The sequence below is a fragment of the Lepidochelys kempii genome, chromosome 10, assembly GCF_965140265.1.
Source record: "Lepidochelys kempii isolate rLepKem1 chromosome 10, rLepKem1.hap2, whole genome shotgun sequence".
Taxonomy (NCBI): domain Eukaryota; kingdom Metazoa; phylum Chordata; order Testudines; family Cheloniidae; genus Lepidochelys; species Lepidochelys kempii.
The window spans coordinates 58,561,238-58,580,349 of NC_133265.1; the positions used below are offsets into that span (position 1 = coordinate 58,561,238).

A 19,112-nucleotide genomic window follows, 5' to 3' on the forward strand; every position below is an offset into this window, starting at 1 on the left:
CCCCTGCATGGCTGAGTAAAGGCTGTGACAATTTAGCTCACAATGGTGAGCCTCTGTTCTGGGTGCAGGTAAGCTACTGCTAGCCAGCTCTCTTAATTATATGCACTTGTGAAACTGGGATTAATAGCTATGGAACTCTGTTGTAGGTTAGACATACACATCTGAATAGGAACTGGCTGATTTAGCCAAGATCAGTCTTTGTTATATTTCAGTTGCCTGAAAAAGGTTTGGTAACCACTTTCCCTAGTGAGCTTCCAGGGGATAGCACTTGGGTTGGAGTCTAGGACTTGTCCTTTTAAAATGGGGTTTAAATAGCTCATAAGTTCAATAAATATGGAAAGCCCCTTAGATTCTTCATAATACAATTTAGCAGAGATACATAGTTTACAAATCAAGTATCTGAGATAAGCTGTAGGTTAAGCTTCCCTCAAGATGTCTTACAAACATCAGTTAGTTCATATTTGTATATATTTCCCCATATCTGTAATAAACAATATATCACTACAGAGCCACTAATCAGTGGTGAGAAATGCAGTACTTCTCAAGCATTCCCCTGGATAACAGTAACGGTCCTAGACATAGTCCATTCTCAAATGGTTTAAAAATATTTCATCAGTACAATGTAAGCTCTGGAGTGGAAATATTGCTAGTATAACAAAATATATACATATCAAATACATAAAATATTTGATATACATATCAAATACATAAAATATTTTATGTATTTGATATGTATATATTCTGTATTTGAATACAGAAGCTCCCTGGGGAGGGGGGGGGTCTCAAGCTATTGCCCTAGGTTAAAATTTAGTTACATAAAAATTAAAACTACCAGCTTCTTCTCATCCCCAAATCAGAAAATAGCCAACTAGAGATGAGATCAAACCAAAACAATACCCACTTGACCCTCTAATACCACACCTTACCAAGCCTTTCCCTCTGAGAGTCCTGTAAAATATAAACATTAGTGTGTCTATAAAAAAACATTTTTAAGTTTCCAGGCAAATAGGATTTGTTCCTGAACAGTGTCTGAAGTTTAAGTAATTGCATGGACATCCTGGTAAATCAAAATTCATCTGGACTGTTTTTTTATAGCCAGCATGTATTGTAAGTGATTGAGGAGGACAAATTTACATTTGACTGGACTCCTAATTGAGTGGCCTTTGTAAATGGGGAGTTATGAACACAGAGTTAAACATTAATTGATGTCCTCCAACATGCCTCATGACCCGTCATTACCCAATGGTGGAGCAGTGGCACTTGAAATATGGAATTAAAATCACTCAGTGGCATGCTACAGAACATTTGACCTGAAATAAGAGAACTATGGGTAAATGACTTAATATACAGAAGTATGAAAATGACCAATCTAATCTCAGCTCTGTTTTTATATATTTGCTTAGCATAAAATGTGTGGAATAACATGCCACGGAAGCAGAGCCTTGTGGGAGTCTGTCTACTCCAAAGCTATAATGACTGGAAATAGGAGCCTGTTTGCTGCCTTGGGGCCTTATTCTGACACCATTAGCCCTATTGTATAATACCTTACCCTGTGAGTGGTCCCAGTAATTTAGCTGCAGAGTAAGGTAGTATGCCATGGGAATTCGAGTGGGAGAATCAAATTCTTGAACAGTAGTAAGTCATAGGACTTATGTGGTGCAAGGTGGCTTAATTTGTTAGAGAGAGTTGCATGTATGAATAGATTCTCCACTCATAATCCATTTCAACTGGGTTCCTCTTTGTCGCGTCCTTTTTGGTATTTACCGTTTGTTGCACTTGGTGTAGTTGTATCTGAATCTGGAGGCCAATTAGAAAAGTGAAGTCCGTTTTGTGTTACTGGTAAAAGACGAATTCAACTGAACTTAGCTGAAACTGCACAAGCAACTTGAACCGTGTGTGTGCGTGTGCAGGTGCTGTCAGGTTGCCATAGATCCAACTGCCGAGATCGTGGAGCGTGTCATGCCACATGCATTGCTTTCCCAGAATAAACTTTCATTGGCTGATCATAATGTGAGGTCATGAGGCTGTTGCTAGCTGCTTATGAAGGAAATTAGCCTTCTACAAGTTAACACTTTCAGGGAAGTTACAGCACACTAACGGGTAAGAACTGGAGCAACTTTTTATGAAATCAGAGTACTTAACAAGAGTTCATAACTGTGTAAACTGCCTTTGTTTTTCACAAATTCATTGTTGGGTAAACCATTTTAGAGGGAAATTCTTCAGTAAATTTTTTTTAAAAGGGGAATAGTATAAAGAGGATCATAATTCATTTTGGCCCGGTGCCAAAGTAATGAATCTTATCACCCAGACTTGGCATGTGCAGATAGATGGCCCCTTTTGTGTCTCTTGCTGGTTATTGCTTATTCTGCTAGGAAATCTTATGTATGCTGCTTGGAAGTGGCTGCTGGCCCATCCAAATACTGCCACACTCTCTGACTACATATGAAGCCTTACTTAGCTTCAGCAAACCGTTCTCAGCTGTAGCTGATACATAGGAAAAGAGGTCACTACACTAAGGCTACTCTGCTGAGCAATATAAAGTTGAAAACTGCATTATTAATATAGTTAATGAAACCCCACTATTAACCCTGAAACTTCAAGTAGATTCAGCATAGCTCTCGTATGACAAAATATGTCACATAAGCCAGTGGTAAACAACAACAAGCATTGGCGAAAATAATTAATAACGAATGTATCTATAGACTGATATTTCCCATTAAAACAATATCACCTGTTCTACTTTGAAAGGAATGAAGAAAACCACAAACAATTAACATTTCTGCAGTGCTGCATAGATGCACTACTGTATTATCAAGAAAATGTACTTTGTTCCAGTTTTTCTAGTGTGCTGTATAAGTGATCGCTACTGTGTGAATAGTAGCAGGAAAAGGAAAGCAATGCACACATCAAGTGAATACCTATTATGTTTTCTTCTTCTGGTGAATGTAAGCCCCTCATTAACATGTTCAGTCATTTGTATTAGAAGAAAACATTGAAGCTTGTTTGATGCATGGCTAGTTCTTTGTTCTAGACCCTAGGATTGGGTATTTCCATGAACAAAAGAAAAGGATCTTTAATTAAATTGGACTGAAGTTATATTTTGGATTTCAATGGGAAAGATTCATGTCTGGAGTTTCACTTTTGCAGTTGCCAGATCTTGAAAATCTTCAGCGAAGCCCTCAAAGACGCAGTAACCTTTTTAGGTGATAGAACTCTTAATTCCAAAGGACTTTGCTGCTGTACGTCTACACAGTATCTCTAATGAAATGCATCCACTGATGGTGTAGAGGGCAGCAGCCAGCAAATCTATAGCACGTTGTCCAACAACGGGGAATTTTGGCAAAGGATGCAAGGAATGTAATGGGATCTGGGTCTTCAACATCCAAGCAGAGACCAGTCAGACCAATCCTTGGACCAAAATTTTCAAATGTGGGTACTTAAAGCTTAACTCCTAAATCCATATTTAGATGTCCTAACCTAAAGAGCCTGACTTTTCTGAGGCAACAATGACCCACTAAATCCCACTGAAGTAAATGACATCTGTTAGTGTCTTTCCATTCTAAATACCCTCACACAATAAACTACTCGGTGCTTAATTTCCTTGCTTTGAAAGGGTGAGGGGCCAAGTCTAACCTAACCACAAATTCAAATCCAGTTGAAAGGAGTATCATTCTATGTATTTCAAACCTGAAATTTAGACTGCTGTTCACACTTTGATTATTCTTTTTTTAATCCTTAAAAATAATAATGGTTATTACTTGAATAATTGAGAATAACTCCACTGAGGTCAAGAGGTATAGTGGTATAAAACTGATGTGAGATAAGAATCTGATTCTGGAATGCAAGGCTGCTGCAACCAGACTTTAACCTTTGTAACTAAGCTCTGCAGACCATTCTAGCCATGTTCTGATCAGATGAGAACAGAGCAGACTTTTTTTTTTTAAATAAATTCTTAGCTTTACCTATTCTTGTTTCTTTAATCAACCGTATCTCGTTTAAAAAAGACTAACGTTGATGTGCTTGCTAACTCTAGTGGGACACATGCTTAATGTGCTTCTTAGAAGACTAGGTAGATTCTAAGTTAGGGAAACAAAGAGCAAACAAGTGGAGTCCATTGACATAATTGTGCCTAGATTACAAAAAGGAATGGTAGCCTTGTTATAAAAGGTGCCAGAGGTGGTAAGGGAGTGGGAGTGGGCACTGGCATCAAGTGAGCCTTCTGACCTTAGAGGACCTGGGGTACAGTGACCTGCTGTCATGTTTTTGATGAATGACCTGAACTTTTAACACACAAGGTTTTGTATGGAGATAATCAAACCCCAAACTACAAACAAATCTCCATCTGAGTTGTATTAAAAATTTGAAACTCAGTGTAGGCCTGTCAATGTTTTGCTAAGAGTTGTCAGCCTTTTAAGTACCTGTGGCCCAGCTGTGTGGGAACCTGGAACAGATTATAGTTTTGAGTGAAACTGGTTTTGACTGAGGTTTTTCTTAAAGTTTTTGTTATGTCAGAAAGTGGAAACACAAAGTGAGGCTTGGGGTGCAGAACCCCCTCCCCCGTCCCGAATTGAAATCACTGTGCAAGTAATGTGTATAGTATTCTCTGATGGGAAATAGTTAATAGAATTGTTATCATAAAACCTTACACAGCTACCAACAAAGGACATACTTCTACTGCCGGTGTACAACTCTACATCTCACCCAGGGGCGGCTCTACCAATTTTGCCGCCCCAAGCAGTTGCTGCCGAATTGCTGCTGCCACCCAAAAGCTGGTGCCTGGAGCCAGCCCTGATCTCACCTCAGTCTAGGGATGAAACTATATTATCCCCTCCAGATTTAAAATATTGGAAATAACCTTAGATAAGAAGGAAAACTGCTACTTAGTATTTATGGTTTACAAGGTTGAATATGAAATTAACTTTGGCAAAGTAGCAGGGCCGGTTCTAGGTTTTTTGCCGCTCCAAGCAAAAAATTTTCAGCCCCAAGCTCCGAGAGCGCAACTGCCCACCCCCCCGCAAAAAAAGGGGGTGGCCGGAATGTTGTCCCTGGAATTGTGCCACCCCAAGCGCGTGCTTGCTTTGCTGGTGCCTAGAGCTGGTCCTGCAAAGTAGAGAGGTTTAGTACTATTTTGTGGTTGTCATATTCCAATAATCAAAGGGACACTCCAACATAAAATGGCACACTCCCATAGAAAATAGGGGTGCAACAACTTAGATGATTCTACACACAAGATTTCAAAGATATACCCCTTTCACTCTAACAGCACTCCACCAATAAATAAATTAATGAAGCAATTTGTAAAATTTCTGGAGACCTTTTTCCCTGTTTTAGAAAATATTCTTTCACAGAACAGATTGCACGATTGGTTCAAGAGAGTTTTCAGACAAATACATTTTTTAACTTAACTGTCGTCAAACATGTTAGAGGTCAGATTACCTTACAGCTACATTCTTTGAGAATGGTTTCCTCTCATTTAAAAACAGCTACATTTTCTTATAAATGTCATTTTAATGGCCATGCATTTGATTAAGAGAACATAATGTTCAAAAAAGCATGTTGAGTCCCAAAGAGTCAGTTTCTCAATCTTTATAGCACAAACTTTGAAACAGAAATCATGATTGGTAGTTACATTAGCCAGTATATTACCTTTTTTCTTCCCTCCATGTGTATTTGCTTGAGTAAAGATGAAGAAAAGCAACAAAAGTGAGAGAAATCGGAAACTTCTCATTTCTTCTCTTTCCACACGAACACTGAGGCTTTCACTACTAATTTTCTGCTGCCAAAGAGACATGGAAGATTATCAATACTTTGGAAGGAATGGTTACCCATTAATTGTTAACCTTTAACCTTTAAGTGTTCTGTTCACTGTTCCAATATTTTCCTTCTGTGCCTCACTCTAATGTGAACTGAATTTGCTTTCATCCACATACATTTTCATTTTATGTTGCTTTTGGCAGAAATTAAATTTAGAGCTGGATCCCTACCTTATTCAGCAATGCTCAGTTTTGAACAGATCACAATGAGGGTGAATATTCTGTTCTGAAATGCAGCTGAAGGTGGCGGGTAGTTAGCTCAGAGTTGGTTGGCTCAGTCTGAACATATTGCAAAATGACTAAAAGGGGAAAAAAAAGACATCTAAATAGTTCACAAACCTAGAGACATCCAAGTTGGGGTTTGTGTGTGTAGAAGGGAGCCAGTGGGGCGTGGGGGGAATCAAATGTGATACGCTGAAATGCCTCACTTAATAAATAGTTTTGCTAACTTCAGTGTTATAATAGATAACTGCTCTTGTACAAGAAGAAAATGTTTTTAGTTTAAAGTAAGTAGGCAGATTTTTATCTTGTGTGAGAAATTCATTAACAAAGCACAATTAACTGACATTTCCCTCCATTAATAAGTGTAGGGGTGACTACAAAGAAAAGTCATTGTTTGTATGAAGAAAAGGAGTACTTGTGGCACCTTAGAGACTAACCAATTTATTTGAGCATAAGCTTTCATGAGCTACAGCTCACTTCATGCATCCGATGAAGTGAGCTGTAGCTCACGAAAGCTTATGCTCAAATAAATTGATTAGTCTCTAAGGTGCCACAAGTACTCCTTTTCTTTTTGCGAATACAGACTAACACGGCTGTTACTCTGAAACCTGTCATTCTTTGTATGGTACATTGTCTACTGGAAATCAGAGCAGGCAGTTAATAATTGTGATGTGTATGAATGTCACTACAAAGGTGTGTACTGTAGTGTCAAGTAGGCAGGGAGCATTGCTTGTTTCTGCCCTGGTCATGTGTGAGGTGTAGTGCTGAGGGAACTACAGGCATTTAGAGGGAACATAGTAAACTTTTTTTTTAAAAGGCTTCTTTAAGGTGACAGAGTTCCTCCTAGGGTTGGATTTTGACACCCTTTCTCCAGTGGAGTAATGCCTTATATTAAATGCAGTTCCACAAAGTTCTCTGGAACTACTTTTGGGATAAGGCGTTACTTTGTTGTAACAAACTCACTCCAGAATGCAAAGACTACTACCACAGGAGCATTGTAACCTGCTGATCCAGTGCACCACTTTACATATAGCTTGACTTCATGATTCCTATCACCCTGGTTTAACTATCATTTTGAGCATTTCTATCATAAACTTGAAAAGGTCACTGAAGATCACTTTGTTTTTCTGAAATATTAGTAGATCTCTACATACTTTTTTTCCTTAACAAATTTAGCTTTTAAGCTAGGTTCCTACAGTATTAGGGAACTGGGGGGGCTCAGCTGTCTCAACTGCCTGCCCATAGACTTCTTGGAAATTGAGCAGCCAAGGACAAAGGGTTGCCTAGCCCCAAGGAAATTCCCTGGAGACATGTCTATGGCCCCCAACCGTCCTGGATTTCCTGGAGATCTTCCTGGGTGTCCCAAGAGCAGTCACAGCTGCGGGAATCCTTATTAGTCCCCCTCCAATGGAGCTGAGATGAGGAAGAGGCACAGGATCTCAGTGGATCTTAGGAGAACCAGCAGATTTGGAGGCAAGTCCTCTGCTTGGGCCAAGGTAATTAATCACTGTTGGGTTGTTCTCTGAGTGGAGCCTGATATGGCTTTCCTAAAAAATCCCCTCACACGAGATTTATGGAGTGGGAGATGATCTGGATGTTGCAGGTGAGCCTTTCTAGTGCCATTGGATTAATCTCTACCCCACTGTGCAGATACCAAGATGAGGAATGAAAAATAGGTATCTCACCTCTTATGCTGGAAGGTGTTGGGAATGGAGTTTTGTGAACCAAATTCTCCCTTTACAGAACTTCATATTAACTTTTTTCACTTGGCTCTTCATGGGAATTTGTAGTGCCTTGAGGCTTATTTTTATTCCCGTTCAAGCAAAACAAAAAGTCCTCACAGCAAAGCACAAATGTGACATTCAGTTTTTTCCACCCAAAATCACAGTTCAGTCAGATGTGTTCAAATCTTTGTCCAAGTTTACTAACCAGTGTGGGAGCTGTGGTAACTCTTATGTGAAAACCATCCTGAGTTCCATGGGCACACTAAAATCCCAAACTGGCTACTTTTAATCAGTTCTTTCCTTTTGTTATGAAAGGTTCACACTGTGCCAGTTGGGAGGACTACTTAGGTGGAAGAACATTGGCTAACTTATGTCACCTAGAGATTACAGCTGCACAAAAATATGGATCTTCAGGGAATCAAGAGAACATCAGAAGTTCTTCCCACCTGAGGGGGGAAAAATGTAATGAGCATTTGCTCCTGAATCTCAACTGGAAAAATGTTTCTACAGTTCTATAAACTTTGCAGCCTTCAAATCCTGCATTTCACCCACATCTCATGGGTTCCTTTATAAATCGGAACTGGGACATCCTCTTAAATTAGGAAAAAGTGGAGCTAAAAGTGAAGGCATATGATTGAAGCAGAAGAGTGCCATTTCCCATTCTCCCAAGAACTGGAGGACCTCGTTAATGAGAACATAAGTGTCACAGGAACTATATTGTCAGAACGGTTAAGTAGACTCAGTGTGCTCTAACGAGTATTTTGTAAACTCTCTGCTATACTTTGTTTGCAAGGATTTGCTGTTTAGAAATAGCAAATAGAGAGAAAATGCTTTAATAAGAACTCCAGAACTATCTGCATGGGATGGAATAGCTGAAACCAGAAGATAGGGTCATCCTATCCTCTCAAGCCCTTAATTTGCATGATTGCTCCTATCATTCTCACTAATCTAACCTGTTTCTGAGCACATGGTGATCATTTTGGGATTGTGACACTTAACTGGTTCACCAGCATAACAAACTACTAACCCCTGTGTATGACCCATAAATTAACAAAAGGCATTGCAATTGTAATCAGTACAATTCACATGTGTGAATATCAAAGAGATGTAAGAAGACCAGCAATCACTAACCCATTCATTAGTAGTAATAGGAATCAAGGGAGATGATAAATGTTTGCATAAGTCCCTTTCATGTCTTAATTGTCTTTACATTATGTATGCGATTGTGTTCAGTTAACCTGAAGATCAAAGATGTGAGTCACTGCAGGAAACTGGTAATATTACCTATATTGTCTTCAGTTTATCTATTGCTATTCTTAATGAATGACCAGCAATCAGTGTAACTAGATTACCTATGAATGCATAGGAAATGGAATGTTAACTTCCATGAATGGGTCAGTATGTGCTCAACAAAGAAGGAGCCGCAGTCACATGGGGTGCTCAAAACACTTGACAGCCTGTTCCAGCTATAAAAGAGAAACCTTGGGCCTGATTCTGCATCTCTAGTCTGCTGAACTTTGAACAGGGAAAGTTTAAGCCATGGGACTGAGATCTTCCAAGTAGTTACTTGAAATACCCTGGAAAATGAGTGGAAAGACTTGAACTGAGTCTACATCTAATCTGCCTTTGGATTCTGACCTGTTGGAATGATTCCAGAGAGACTTTTGTGCAAACTAGCAAATTTACCATCAATGCTACAATTCTGATCTGAGGATTTTCCAATCACTTGTATATGATTCTTTAACCATTTAACTCTTCTTTTTCTTTTATTATTAATAAAATCTTTAATTTACTAAGAATTGGCTGACAGCATCATATTTGGGTAAGATCCTAAATATATATTGACCCGGGGATAAGTGTCTCATTCTTTGGGATTGGTAGAAGAACCTCATGTACAGTGAATTGGGTTTTCAGTAACCTCTCACTATATTAAACTAATTTGTCTGGATGGGAACCAGGATCTGGAATGCCTAAAGCGGTCTGCTATTTTCGCTTCTTGTTAACTAGTGTGACTACAGAAGCTCATTTTGTTACTGGTTTGGTGACTCTCATGATAGAATAAAGTACTAGTTCTTGGAGTGTCTCAGCCCTGAGTGTGGCATTCTCAGTGATGATCCATTCTAGGCAATGGTCACAGTTTATTTCATTGTTCAATTGGTCTTACAATTAAAAGCTATTTTCTAACGTCACCTCTGAACCCTTCCTCCTTTAGCATGCTGTAACTTGTTACAGGACATTCTTTCATTTGGCAGCTCAGAAGCCCAGATGGATCTGAATCCCATATTAGTACTATAAATTGATTTGTTAGGCTTTATAAACAAAAACCTGAAGCAAATTCCCCTATCTTATTTATTTGTATTACCTTAGTGCCTAGGAGCCCTTGTCATGGACCCCCACCCACTCAATTGTTTTTTCTTTTTTTTATTCCCGGAGGCACTGCAATACCAGGTCAATGCATGGGGTGGACAGAGTAAGATCCTCTTCCAGCCCCCTGTTTCAAAAATCAATTTAATATACAGTCCTCAAATTAAGGACATATCAGATATTAAACTGATAAGAACAGAGACTACACCTTGATTTTAGCTGCTAGGCACTGTAAAAATACTGACCAAAAAGACAGACCCTGCCTCAGAGGGCTTGTGGCTGTTTATGGGGAGCTCCTCAGAAACCTGAGGGGAGCTTGAGAGAAAGTATGAAGGTGTTTTCAGCTCTCTGTCGCACCCAAAAACGCATGTAAAGTCAGTGGCTGCATGCATCCATGATACTGCAGATATGTCACAGTTAAAAGGATCAAGAGAAAACAATGGGTAGAGAGGGAATGAACCCAAGTAAGAAGTTTACACCAGTGTGACATTACTCAGTGTACGGTCTGGACTGTTGAATAACTGTCTCTTCAGTCCTCCAATGGTAAACATAATAGTATAGACTGTCACAACAAGCTGACAGGAAAAAATACTATCAGAACATTAGAAAACAAGCACAATAAAACATGCCATAGACAAAAACAAGCACAGACATATTGTTAGAGATCTGGAAAGACATCTGCTTTGTCTGGAAGTGGCTCTGGTTCCTCAGTATGAGGAAACTAATCATTACTCATCTCCTATGTAAGGGAGATCTGAGTTCTCTTCTGGTGTTTTGTCACACTTTTTGTGACCTTGTTCAAGTAACTTAAATTCTCTGGGCTGCTGTTCCTCCTCTGAAAAATTAGGATGATGACGCAATTGACCTCACAGGCCTAAATTCAGGTGAGGTTTAAAAATGGTTTGGAAATTTAGATGGAAGGTGCTGTGAAATTAAAACAATTTAATATCTTTAACAAATTGTGCTTATGTGTGTTCCTTCATGACAATATCTGTCTTGGTCTAAAGGTTTTAACTGGGGCATAATTTCCAACTAGTATGCACAATTAACACTTTCTTGTGGGTGGTGTTGTGTGTGTCCCTCCAACCCCCCACTCCCCACCCCGATCAAATTCCACATTGAAGTCAATGGTCATGTTATTGCAACACTCCTATTTCCAGGTAATACTTCTGCTATATAAAGCAAATTCATATTTTGCTAGCAGCATTAGTAATTTGCTTTCAGCGTTGACAGTAATACGAGCAATAATGGCTAGAAAACCGGGCATTGCTCTGGGAATACTTGTACAGTACTAGAATGAGAAATTCCACAGCATGCATTTAAGATAAATTGATGTAGCATAAAATTGCATGCTATGGCACATTAGCCAACAGAAAACAGATGCCATTGTTTTCTAAGGGAAGTCACTGCTCACAATGGCCCCTCGCAAGGCTATCCCATTCACACTACATGTGATCAGGGTCTTTTTCTTTTTCCTAGGTCTAATCGCCATTTGATGTACATGAGTAATTCCAATTAACTTTAATACACACTCATCAAGAGAAGACTGGATCTCCTACAATAGAATATGCTTTAAAGGTAGAGGTTTCCTGATTAAATACAGAGAAAAAGTGCTTCATATCTAAATTGTAACTTAGCCAATCCTACCACATGTTTGACAGGTCACGCAATAAATGAGTTGCCAACTTTGTTTGAGCTGCTCTGTCTCAATTGGGTTGCAGACTGGCTCTCATTACTAAATTCAGGTTTCAGAATAACAGCCGTGTTAGTCTGTATTTGCAAAATTGTAGTCAGTAACACACAGAGATCACACAAAAGCTTTCAGCATATAGGAAAGGCATAGAAAGATCTGTAAAAGTGGCAAAGAATCCTGTGGCACCTTATAGACTAACAGACGTATTGGAGCATAAGCTTTCGTGGGTGAATACCCACTTTGTTAGATGATCATTTTCTTAAATGGTATTCCTTTGTTTCAATTCACAGGCTATATCCCTTGGTTGAAGGAAGGATCGTATTATCATAGGAATTTAGCTTCTAATAGGTTTGTTAGTAGATAGTGACTGCAGCAGACCTAAGGCATACCATAGATGTCTGTTTCCATATAGACAATTATTGAAGCTGGAATCTCCAAGTTTAGGATTCCTGCTGGATCTTTGCGTAAAACCTGTGACCATTCTGATTTGGCTGTTTGGTGACATTAAAAGGCATGTTGGAAGCATGCTTTTCACACACAACTCAACTATATGTATATGTGAGGTTATGTCAAAATTTACATCTTGGTAATGTGCATCTCTCATAAGGTGACTGAGAAGTTTCTATTTGGTTTAGACAAAATAAGCTTTGTAATGTTTTAATGGTTATATTTATGGTAACGGTTTTATGGAACCCCTATTAGGGTATGTGTGGAGTCCAACGTGTATCCCACTGCTTAGAGGGGGCTGCTATGCTAGGAAGAGGGCAGCTGGTATTGGTGGGGCTGCCAAAAGAAGATGGCTTTAAAATCTGACTGGAACTCCATAGTAGTCCCATGGGTGGAGACTGCTGGGGGATGTGTCTCTTGGGCAAGCTGGCTGCTCTTGGGGCTCCACGCACTGACTGCAGACCCTCAAGTGAAACAGGAATTGAAGCAGCAGCAGTGCCTCTGGGTAGGATTTCCACAGTAGAGGGCCCTGCACCATTGACTGAATAAAGTTGGAGGCTACAAAGCTAAGGAAACACAGGACTCGGGAACTGGAGGATTATAAACGCAACTAGATACTGGAAAGGCAACCTGGGAAAGCATTTGAGAAGCCGGCACCTGGGACACATGGACTTTGCTGTGTCCTGATTTGGCTTCAGGGAATTAATCACTACAGTATACTCCTGATTATCTGAATAGCAGAGGAGAGGGCCATGGATTTTATTCAGGTTATTGGGAGTTTGGATAGCTGAGAGGGCAGGAGTCATTCTGCAATGGGGGCTTGAGGCTGCTCCTCTTCACAGTCCTGGCTGGGGAGTGGTCTTAGCTCTGCCCCACTCGCTCACTCACTCCCATGACAGTGGGGCTGCAGAGGGTTCTGGGGGGCCAGTGACACCCAATCACTGCAGGTGCAAGGTGCAGGACAGAACAGAGCCACCACCCCCCGGCTGGAACTCTGCTCTGCGCTTCCAGGACTGCAGCCTTCCCTGCATCTTGTACCTGCAGGGATCACTGGCTCTGCAGCTCCCCTGTCCTTCCCCATTCACTCACTCCCATGACAGTGGGGCCGAAAAAGGCTCCCTGAAGTACCGGGTTTACAATGGCACCGTCAGGCTGGGCCCACTTAGTAATAACTGAGTAAAATAACTTAGTAGTGCTGGAAGGCCCTGAGAAGTGGGGGAGCCACTGCACCTGGACTGTAGCCTCCCTTGCTCTGGTCCTCCCCTCAAGGCCTCACCTGCACTCCTCTCCCCCTGTGGCTCTGCCTGTCCTCCACCCGGAGGCCCTGCCCACACTTGGCCTCTTGCCCCAAGGTCCTGACCTCAGTCTGTCTCTTCCCATCCCTGATCCCTCTTTCCTTGAGGCCTCACCCATGGCTTGCTCCTCTCTGCTCCTTCCCTACCCCGCTCCCCACCCCCAGACAGGAAAAAAGTGGGAGGGCATAGCCTTCCCACTTCTAAAAGTGATGGGGCCATGGCCCCCCGGTTCCCCCGTTCCGGTGCCCCTGTTGCCAGGTGGCTGGTTTTTGACCAGAAAGTCTAGTTGAAAAGTGGACCTGCCAGTGTCTGGTCAGCAGTGTTGACCAGACACTAAAAGTCTAGTTACAGGAGTAACTGCAGTCAGACTCCCCACCAGCTGCAGCTCAGAGAGAGAGAAACTGGCTCAGAAAGACCTGGCTCTGGCAGAGGTAGGTAGGTACCAGTTCCGTGCCACCCCAGGGGGATCCTGTCTGCTCGCCCTGCTGTGCTTGCCCCCAGCCCCTCCCTTACCCCATGGGGGCCCACAAATATGTTTGGTACCAGGCCCACAAAAAGGTTAATTTGGCTCTGGCTTCTTGCACTGACCCAGGAGCCATTCAGCAGTAGGGAAGCCACCCCTGTAGCCAGGGGCTCATGCTCCTCACAGTTCTGGGGGTGGGGTGAGGGAGTGGGAGCTCTGCTCTGTTATCTGAAGTTGAACCTCTGCATTATCCCAATCCCTTCCTTGCCCTGCATGTATCTCATGCTGGGGGACAAGGAAGGGATTTGGATAATGGGGAGGTTCGGATAATAGGGTTTTGGCTAAATGGGAGTACACCATAGTCCTTTCTTGAGGTACAGGGTTGAGGTTGCTGGTACTAGTTGTCTGTCAGCCAGGGAAGTTTGGTATTTGCAGAAGCTTTGGTGCATCCCAAGGAAAAATATTGGAATTTGGAGCTCTGTAACTTAGTAGCTTTACTTCCATTTTTTTTAAAAGCTCAAATAATGATGTGCAGCATTCCTTATGTTCTTCAAGGGGGGTTTCAACCACCTACAGACAAAAAGCAGCATACTACAAAGTTGTCTTTCAGCTTGAGAAGAAACATTATGGGCCACATCATCAGCTGGCATAGCTCCATTGAGCTACCCAAGGCTTGAGGTGAAAAGCAATAGGGCCAATGAGCTTTGTAACAATGTTTTCCAATGTCTTAAGGGGCCAGTGAGTTTCATCTTCTAAGTAAAATAACTTAGTGTGCATGGACCTGATCCTGTGAAATGAGTGTCTTCTGCAAGATGCAGTCTGTTTTATTGCTTATGATGCATGTGACATCTCTTCTGGACTGGTCACTCAGAATCAAGCTGTTGTCACCTATACTTGCCCTGAATCCGTACCTTGGGCTCAGAATTGCATTCTTGTAGCTAAAAAAAAGGCAGTTTACCACATCCTGTGTTGCTGTGTTCATTGATAACTATAAAAACCCTTAACCAGCACCACTGAGAAACTTGTATTTTAAATGTTTTTTTAAAAGAGAATTGAAAATCAAACAATAGCCAGACATAAATAAAACTGAATAGTAATAGTGGGTTCTTCTGTGTAATTTCAGTAAATAAAATATTTACATTTTCAGTCTACTTCCTTCAGTGCCCTTTATTTAGAGATAATGTGTAATGTGTTTAGTTGCCTTGAAAGAATGGGGTCTGAACTCTAAGTGTCTTGGCCTGAGGGCTGAGCCACAGAAGACTCTGGGCCAGAGGCAGGTAGCTGACAGGAGATGCTGAGGTCAAAGATCACGACAACACCCCACACCAATGCAAAGGGGATCTGCAAGGGTGAGTGAGCTCCACCACAACTATCTTCTTATGGATTCTAGGTTTTGATTTTTATGAACAGTTTGTGTATTTAAGAAGCCCTGTTTTTACGTCAGTGCCTGGTCAGTGGTGATATAAGAAAAGGAGTACTTGTGGCACCTTAGAGACTAACCAATTTATTTGAAAGCTCATGCTCAAATAAATTGGTTAGTCGCTAAGGTGCCACAAGTACTCCTTTTCTTTTTGCGAATACAGACTAACACGGCTGTTACTCTGAAAAGTGGTGATATAGGAGGTCAAGATTGGGGGAGAGGGGGAAGCCTTCCATAACTCTACATGGCAAAGCTTACATGTAAAGGAACTTATTGCCCCCACAAGCATGATAGATATTTCATGGAACCCGTGGTAAGAATCAGGCATGCTTGCCAGGTGTACGGCCTTCTGTTGTGTGTGACGAAGTGCATTAAGTCTGTGCTTACTCATGTGCTTGTGTTTGTTCAGGTAAAAGGTCTTTTCCCTTCATTGTACTGCATGTAAAATAAACTACTCAAACATACATAAAGAATTTCATTGAAAGACTGCAACCCAACCCAGCCTCATGCATGGCATTTTTATGTTTTTGTTGTGTTCTTCTCCTTTTGGGAACAGAGCTTCAAGGTTTTAAGCAAAAACAGCAAAGACAAGTGCAATTTCTGTTTTAAAGCAGCCTTGCTTGTTCACCTCCCTCACTTCAAATAAAAGTACATCATAAAGAGATGACTGCATGGTAAAAACAACAATGCTTACTCACTTCCCTTTCCTTGGCTGCACTTGGGAGGAGGCAAATGTTTCTGATACTAGATAGAGAGCAGGCTTGTTTCAGAAATTGATTGATCGTTCCTATGAATAAAGAAGACAGCAGAACAAGACAACCAGGGATCATTGTAGGCAAATATTTGAAGAGGGATACACTTGAAAGCACTTAAAATAAAAGCCGGAGAACTGTGGCAAAACAAAGGATATTGAAAGACATTAAACATTCAAGTGCTGATTGATGGTGACTCTTAGGAGTTAACACGCTTATGAGAGCAAAACCTGAATCCCTCTGGAGAGGCAATGTATCTGAAACCGTTTTAAATAAAATAACGAGAAGACCAAGCAGACAACAAAAATCAAAGAAGAAATGGGTAAAATACACATCAAATCTGAAAATATTTCTGAACAATGAAAATGGGAATCTATGGAAGAGTAAGGAATAGCCATGATAAACAAACCCCAAAGTGCAGAATAAGATATTTTGAAGCATGAGGGTTTATAAGATGAACTCAAACTCTAACTAATGGGGATCAGGAAGAAACTTTCCCGATGGCAGGTTGTCCTATAATTGTCTATTTTAGAGCTGCTTGTCTGAAGCAACTGATACTGCTGAATTGGAATTAATTTGCAAACTGGACACCATTACATTAGGCTTGAATAAAGAGTGGGATTGGATGTGTCATTACACAAAGTTAAAACTATTTCCCCATGTTTATCCCCCCCCCATACATACATACACACACACTGTTCCTCACACATTCTTGTCAATGTCTGGAAATGGCCCACCTTGATTATCACTACGAAAAGGTTTTTTTTTTTTTTCTCTCTTTCCTGCTGATAATAGCTCACCTTAACTGATCACTCTCATCATAGTTTTCAGAGTAGCAGCTGTGTTAGTCTGTATCCGCAAAAAGAACAGGAGTACTTGGGGCACCTTGGAGACTAACAAATTTATTTGAGCATAAGCTTTCGTTCGCGACAGCTCACTTCATCGGGTGCATGCAGTGGAAAATACAGTGGGGAGATTTTATATACACAGAGAACATGAAACAATGGGTGTTACCATACACACTGTAACGAGAGTGATCAGGTAAGGTGAGCTATTACCAGCAGGAGAGGAAAAAAACAAAAAACCTTTTGTAGTGATAATCAAGGTGGGCCATTTCCAGTAGTTGACAAGAAAGTCTGAGGAACAGTGGGGGGTAGGGGGAGGGAATAACCATGGGGAAATAGTTTTACTTTGTGTAATGACGCATCCACTCCCAGTCTCTATTCAAGCCTAAGTTAATTGTATCCAGTTTGCAAATTAATTCCAATTCAGCAGTCTCTCGTTGGAGTCTGTTTTTGAAGTTTTTTTGGTTGAAGAATTGCAACTTTTAGGTCTGTAATCGAGTGACCAGAGAGATTGAAGTGTTCTCTGACTGACTGGTTTTTGAATGTTATAATTCTTGACGTCTGATTTGTATCCATTTATTCTTTTACGTAGAGACTGTCCGTTTTGGCCAATGTACATGGCAGAGGGGCATTGCTGGCACATGATGGCATATATCACATTGCTGGATGTGCAGGTGAACGAGCCTTTGCTAGTACGGCTGATGTGATTAGGCCCTATGATGGTGTCCCCTGAATAGATATGTGGACACAGTTGGCAACGGGCTTTGTTGCAAGGATAGGTTCCTGGGTTAGTGTTTTCGTTGTGTGGTGTGTGGTTGCTGGTGAGTATTTGCTTCAGGTTGGGGGGGCTGTCTGTAAGCAGGGACTGGCCTGTTTCCCAAGATTTGTGAGAGTGATGGGTCGTCCTTCAGGATAGGTTGTAGATCCTTGATGATGCGCTGGAGAGGTTTTAGTTGGGGACTGAAGGTGATGGCTAGTGGCATTCTGTTATTTTCTTTGTTGGGCCTGTCCTGTAGTAGGTAACTTCTGGGTACTCTTCTGGCTCTGTCAATCTGTTTCTTCACTTCTTCAGCAGGTGGGTATTGTAAGAGCGCTTGATAGAGATCTTGTAGGTGTTTGTCTCTGTCTGAGGGGTTGGAGCAAATGTGGTTGTATCGTAGAGCTTGGCTGTAGACAATGGATCGTGTGGTGAGGTCTGGATGAAAGCTGGGGGCAAGTAGGTAAGTATAGCGGTCAGTAGGTTTCCGGAATAGGGTAGTGATTATGTGACCATCGCTTATTAGCACTGTAGTGTCCAGGAAGTGGATCTCTTGTGTGGACTGGTCCAGGCTGAGGTTGATGGTGGGATGGAAATTGTTGAAATCATGGTAGAATTCCTCAAGGGCTTCTTTTCCATGGGTCCAGATGTTGAAGATGTCATCAATGTAGCGCAAGTAGAGTAGGGGCATTAGGGGACGAGAGCTGAGGAAGCGTTGTTCTAAGTCAGCCATAAAAATGTTGGCATACTGTGAGGCCATGCGGGTACCCATAGCAGCGCCGCTGATTTAAAGGTATACATTGTCCCCAAATGTGAAATAGTTATGGGCGAGGACAAAGTCACAAAGTTCAGTCACCAGGTTTGTTGTGACATTATCGGGGATATTGTTCCTAATGGCTTGTAGTCCATCTTTGTGTGGAATGTTGGTGTAGAGGGCTTCTACATCCATAATTGCTAGGATGGTGTTTTCAGGAAGATCACCGATGGATTGTAGTTTCCTCAGGAAGTCAGTGGTGTCTCGAAGGTAGCTGGGAGTGCTGGTAGCGTAGGGCTTGAGGAGGGAGTCTTCATAGCCAGACAATCCTGCTGTCAGGGTGCCAATGCCTGAGATGATGGGGCGTCCAGAATTCCCAGGTTTATGGATCTTGGGTAGCAGATAGAATACCCCTGGTCGGGATTCTAGGGGTGTGTCTGTGCGGATTTCTTCCTGTGCTTTTTCAGGGATTTTGTTGAGCAGATGGTGTAGTTTCTTTTGGTAACCCTCAGTGGGATCAGAGGGTAATGGCTTATAGAAAGTGGTGTTGGAGAGCTGCCTAG

General features: G+C 41.5%; 1 protein-coding gene and 1 non-coding gene across 5 annotated transcripts in view; both read right to left on the minus strand.

Moving 5' to 3' along the window:
• Positions 1 to 19,112, minus strand: part of LIPC (lipase C, hepatic type) — a 118,099-nt gene that overhangs the window by 65,714 nt on the left and 33,273 nt on the right. For 2 of the 4 annotated variants that reach the window (XM_073303756.1, XM_073303754.1), the window contains exons 2-4: positions 16,140 to 16,228; positions 5,985 to 6,112; positions 5,647 to 5,773 (exon numbers count right to left, since the gene is read on the minus strand). In XM_073303756.1, the coding sequence (XP_073159857.1) occupies positions 5,647 to 5,728 (82 nt within the window). In that variant the 5' untranslated portion in view covers positions 5,729 to 5,773; positions 5,985 to 6,112; positions 16,140 to 16,228. Of the gene's footprint in view, positions 1 to 5,646; positions 5,792 to 5,984; positions 6,113 to 16,139; positions 16,278 to 19,112 lie in introns of those variants that run through there. The other 2 variants (XM_073303755.1, XM_073303753.1) reach the window with 2 other exon arrangements.
• LOC140895221 (U2 spliceosomal RNA) lies at positions 10,171 to 10,362 on the minus strand. The gene has a single exon (XR_012154156.1). It is a non-coding gene; the product is annotated as a U2 spliceosomal RNA (small nuclear RNA).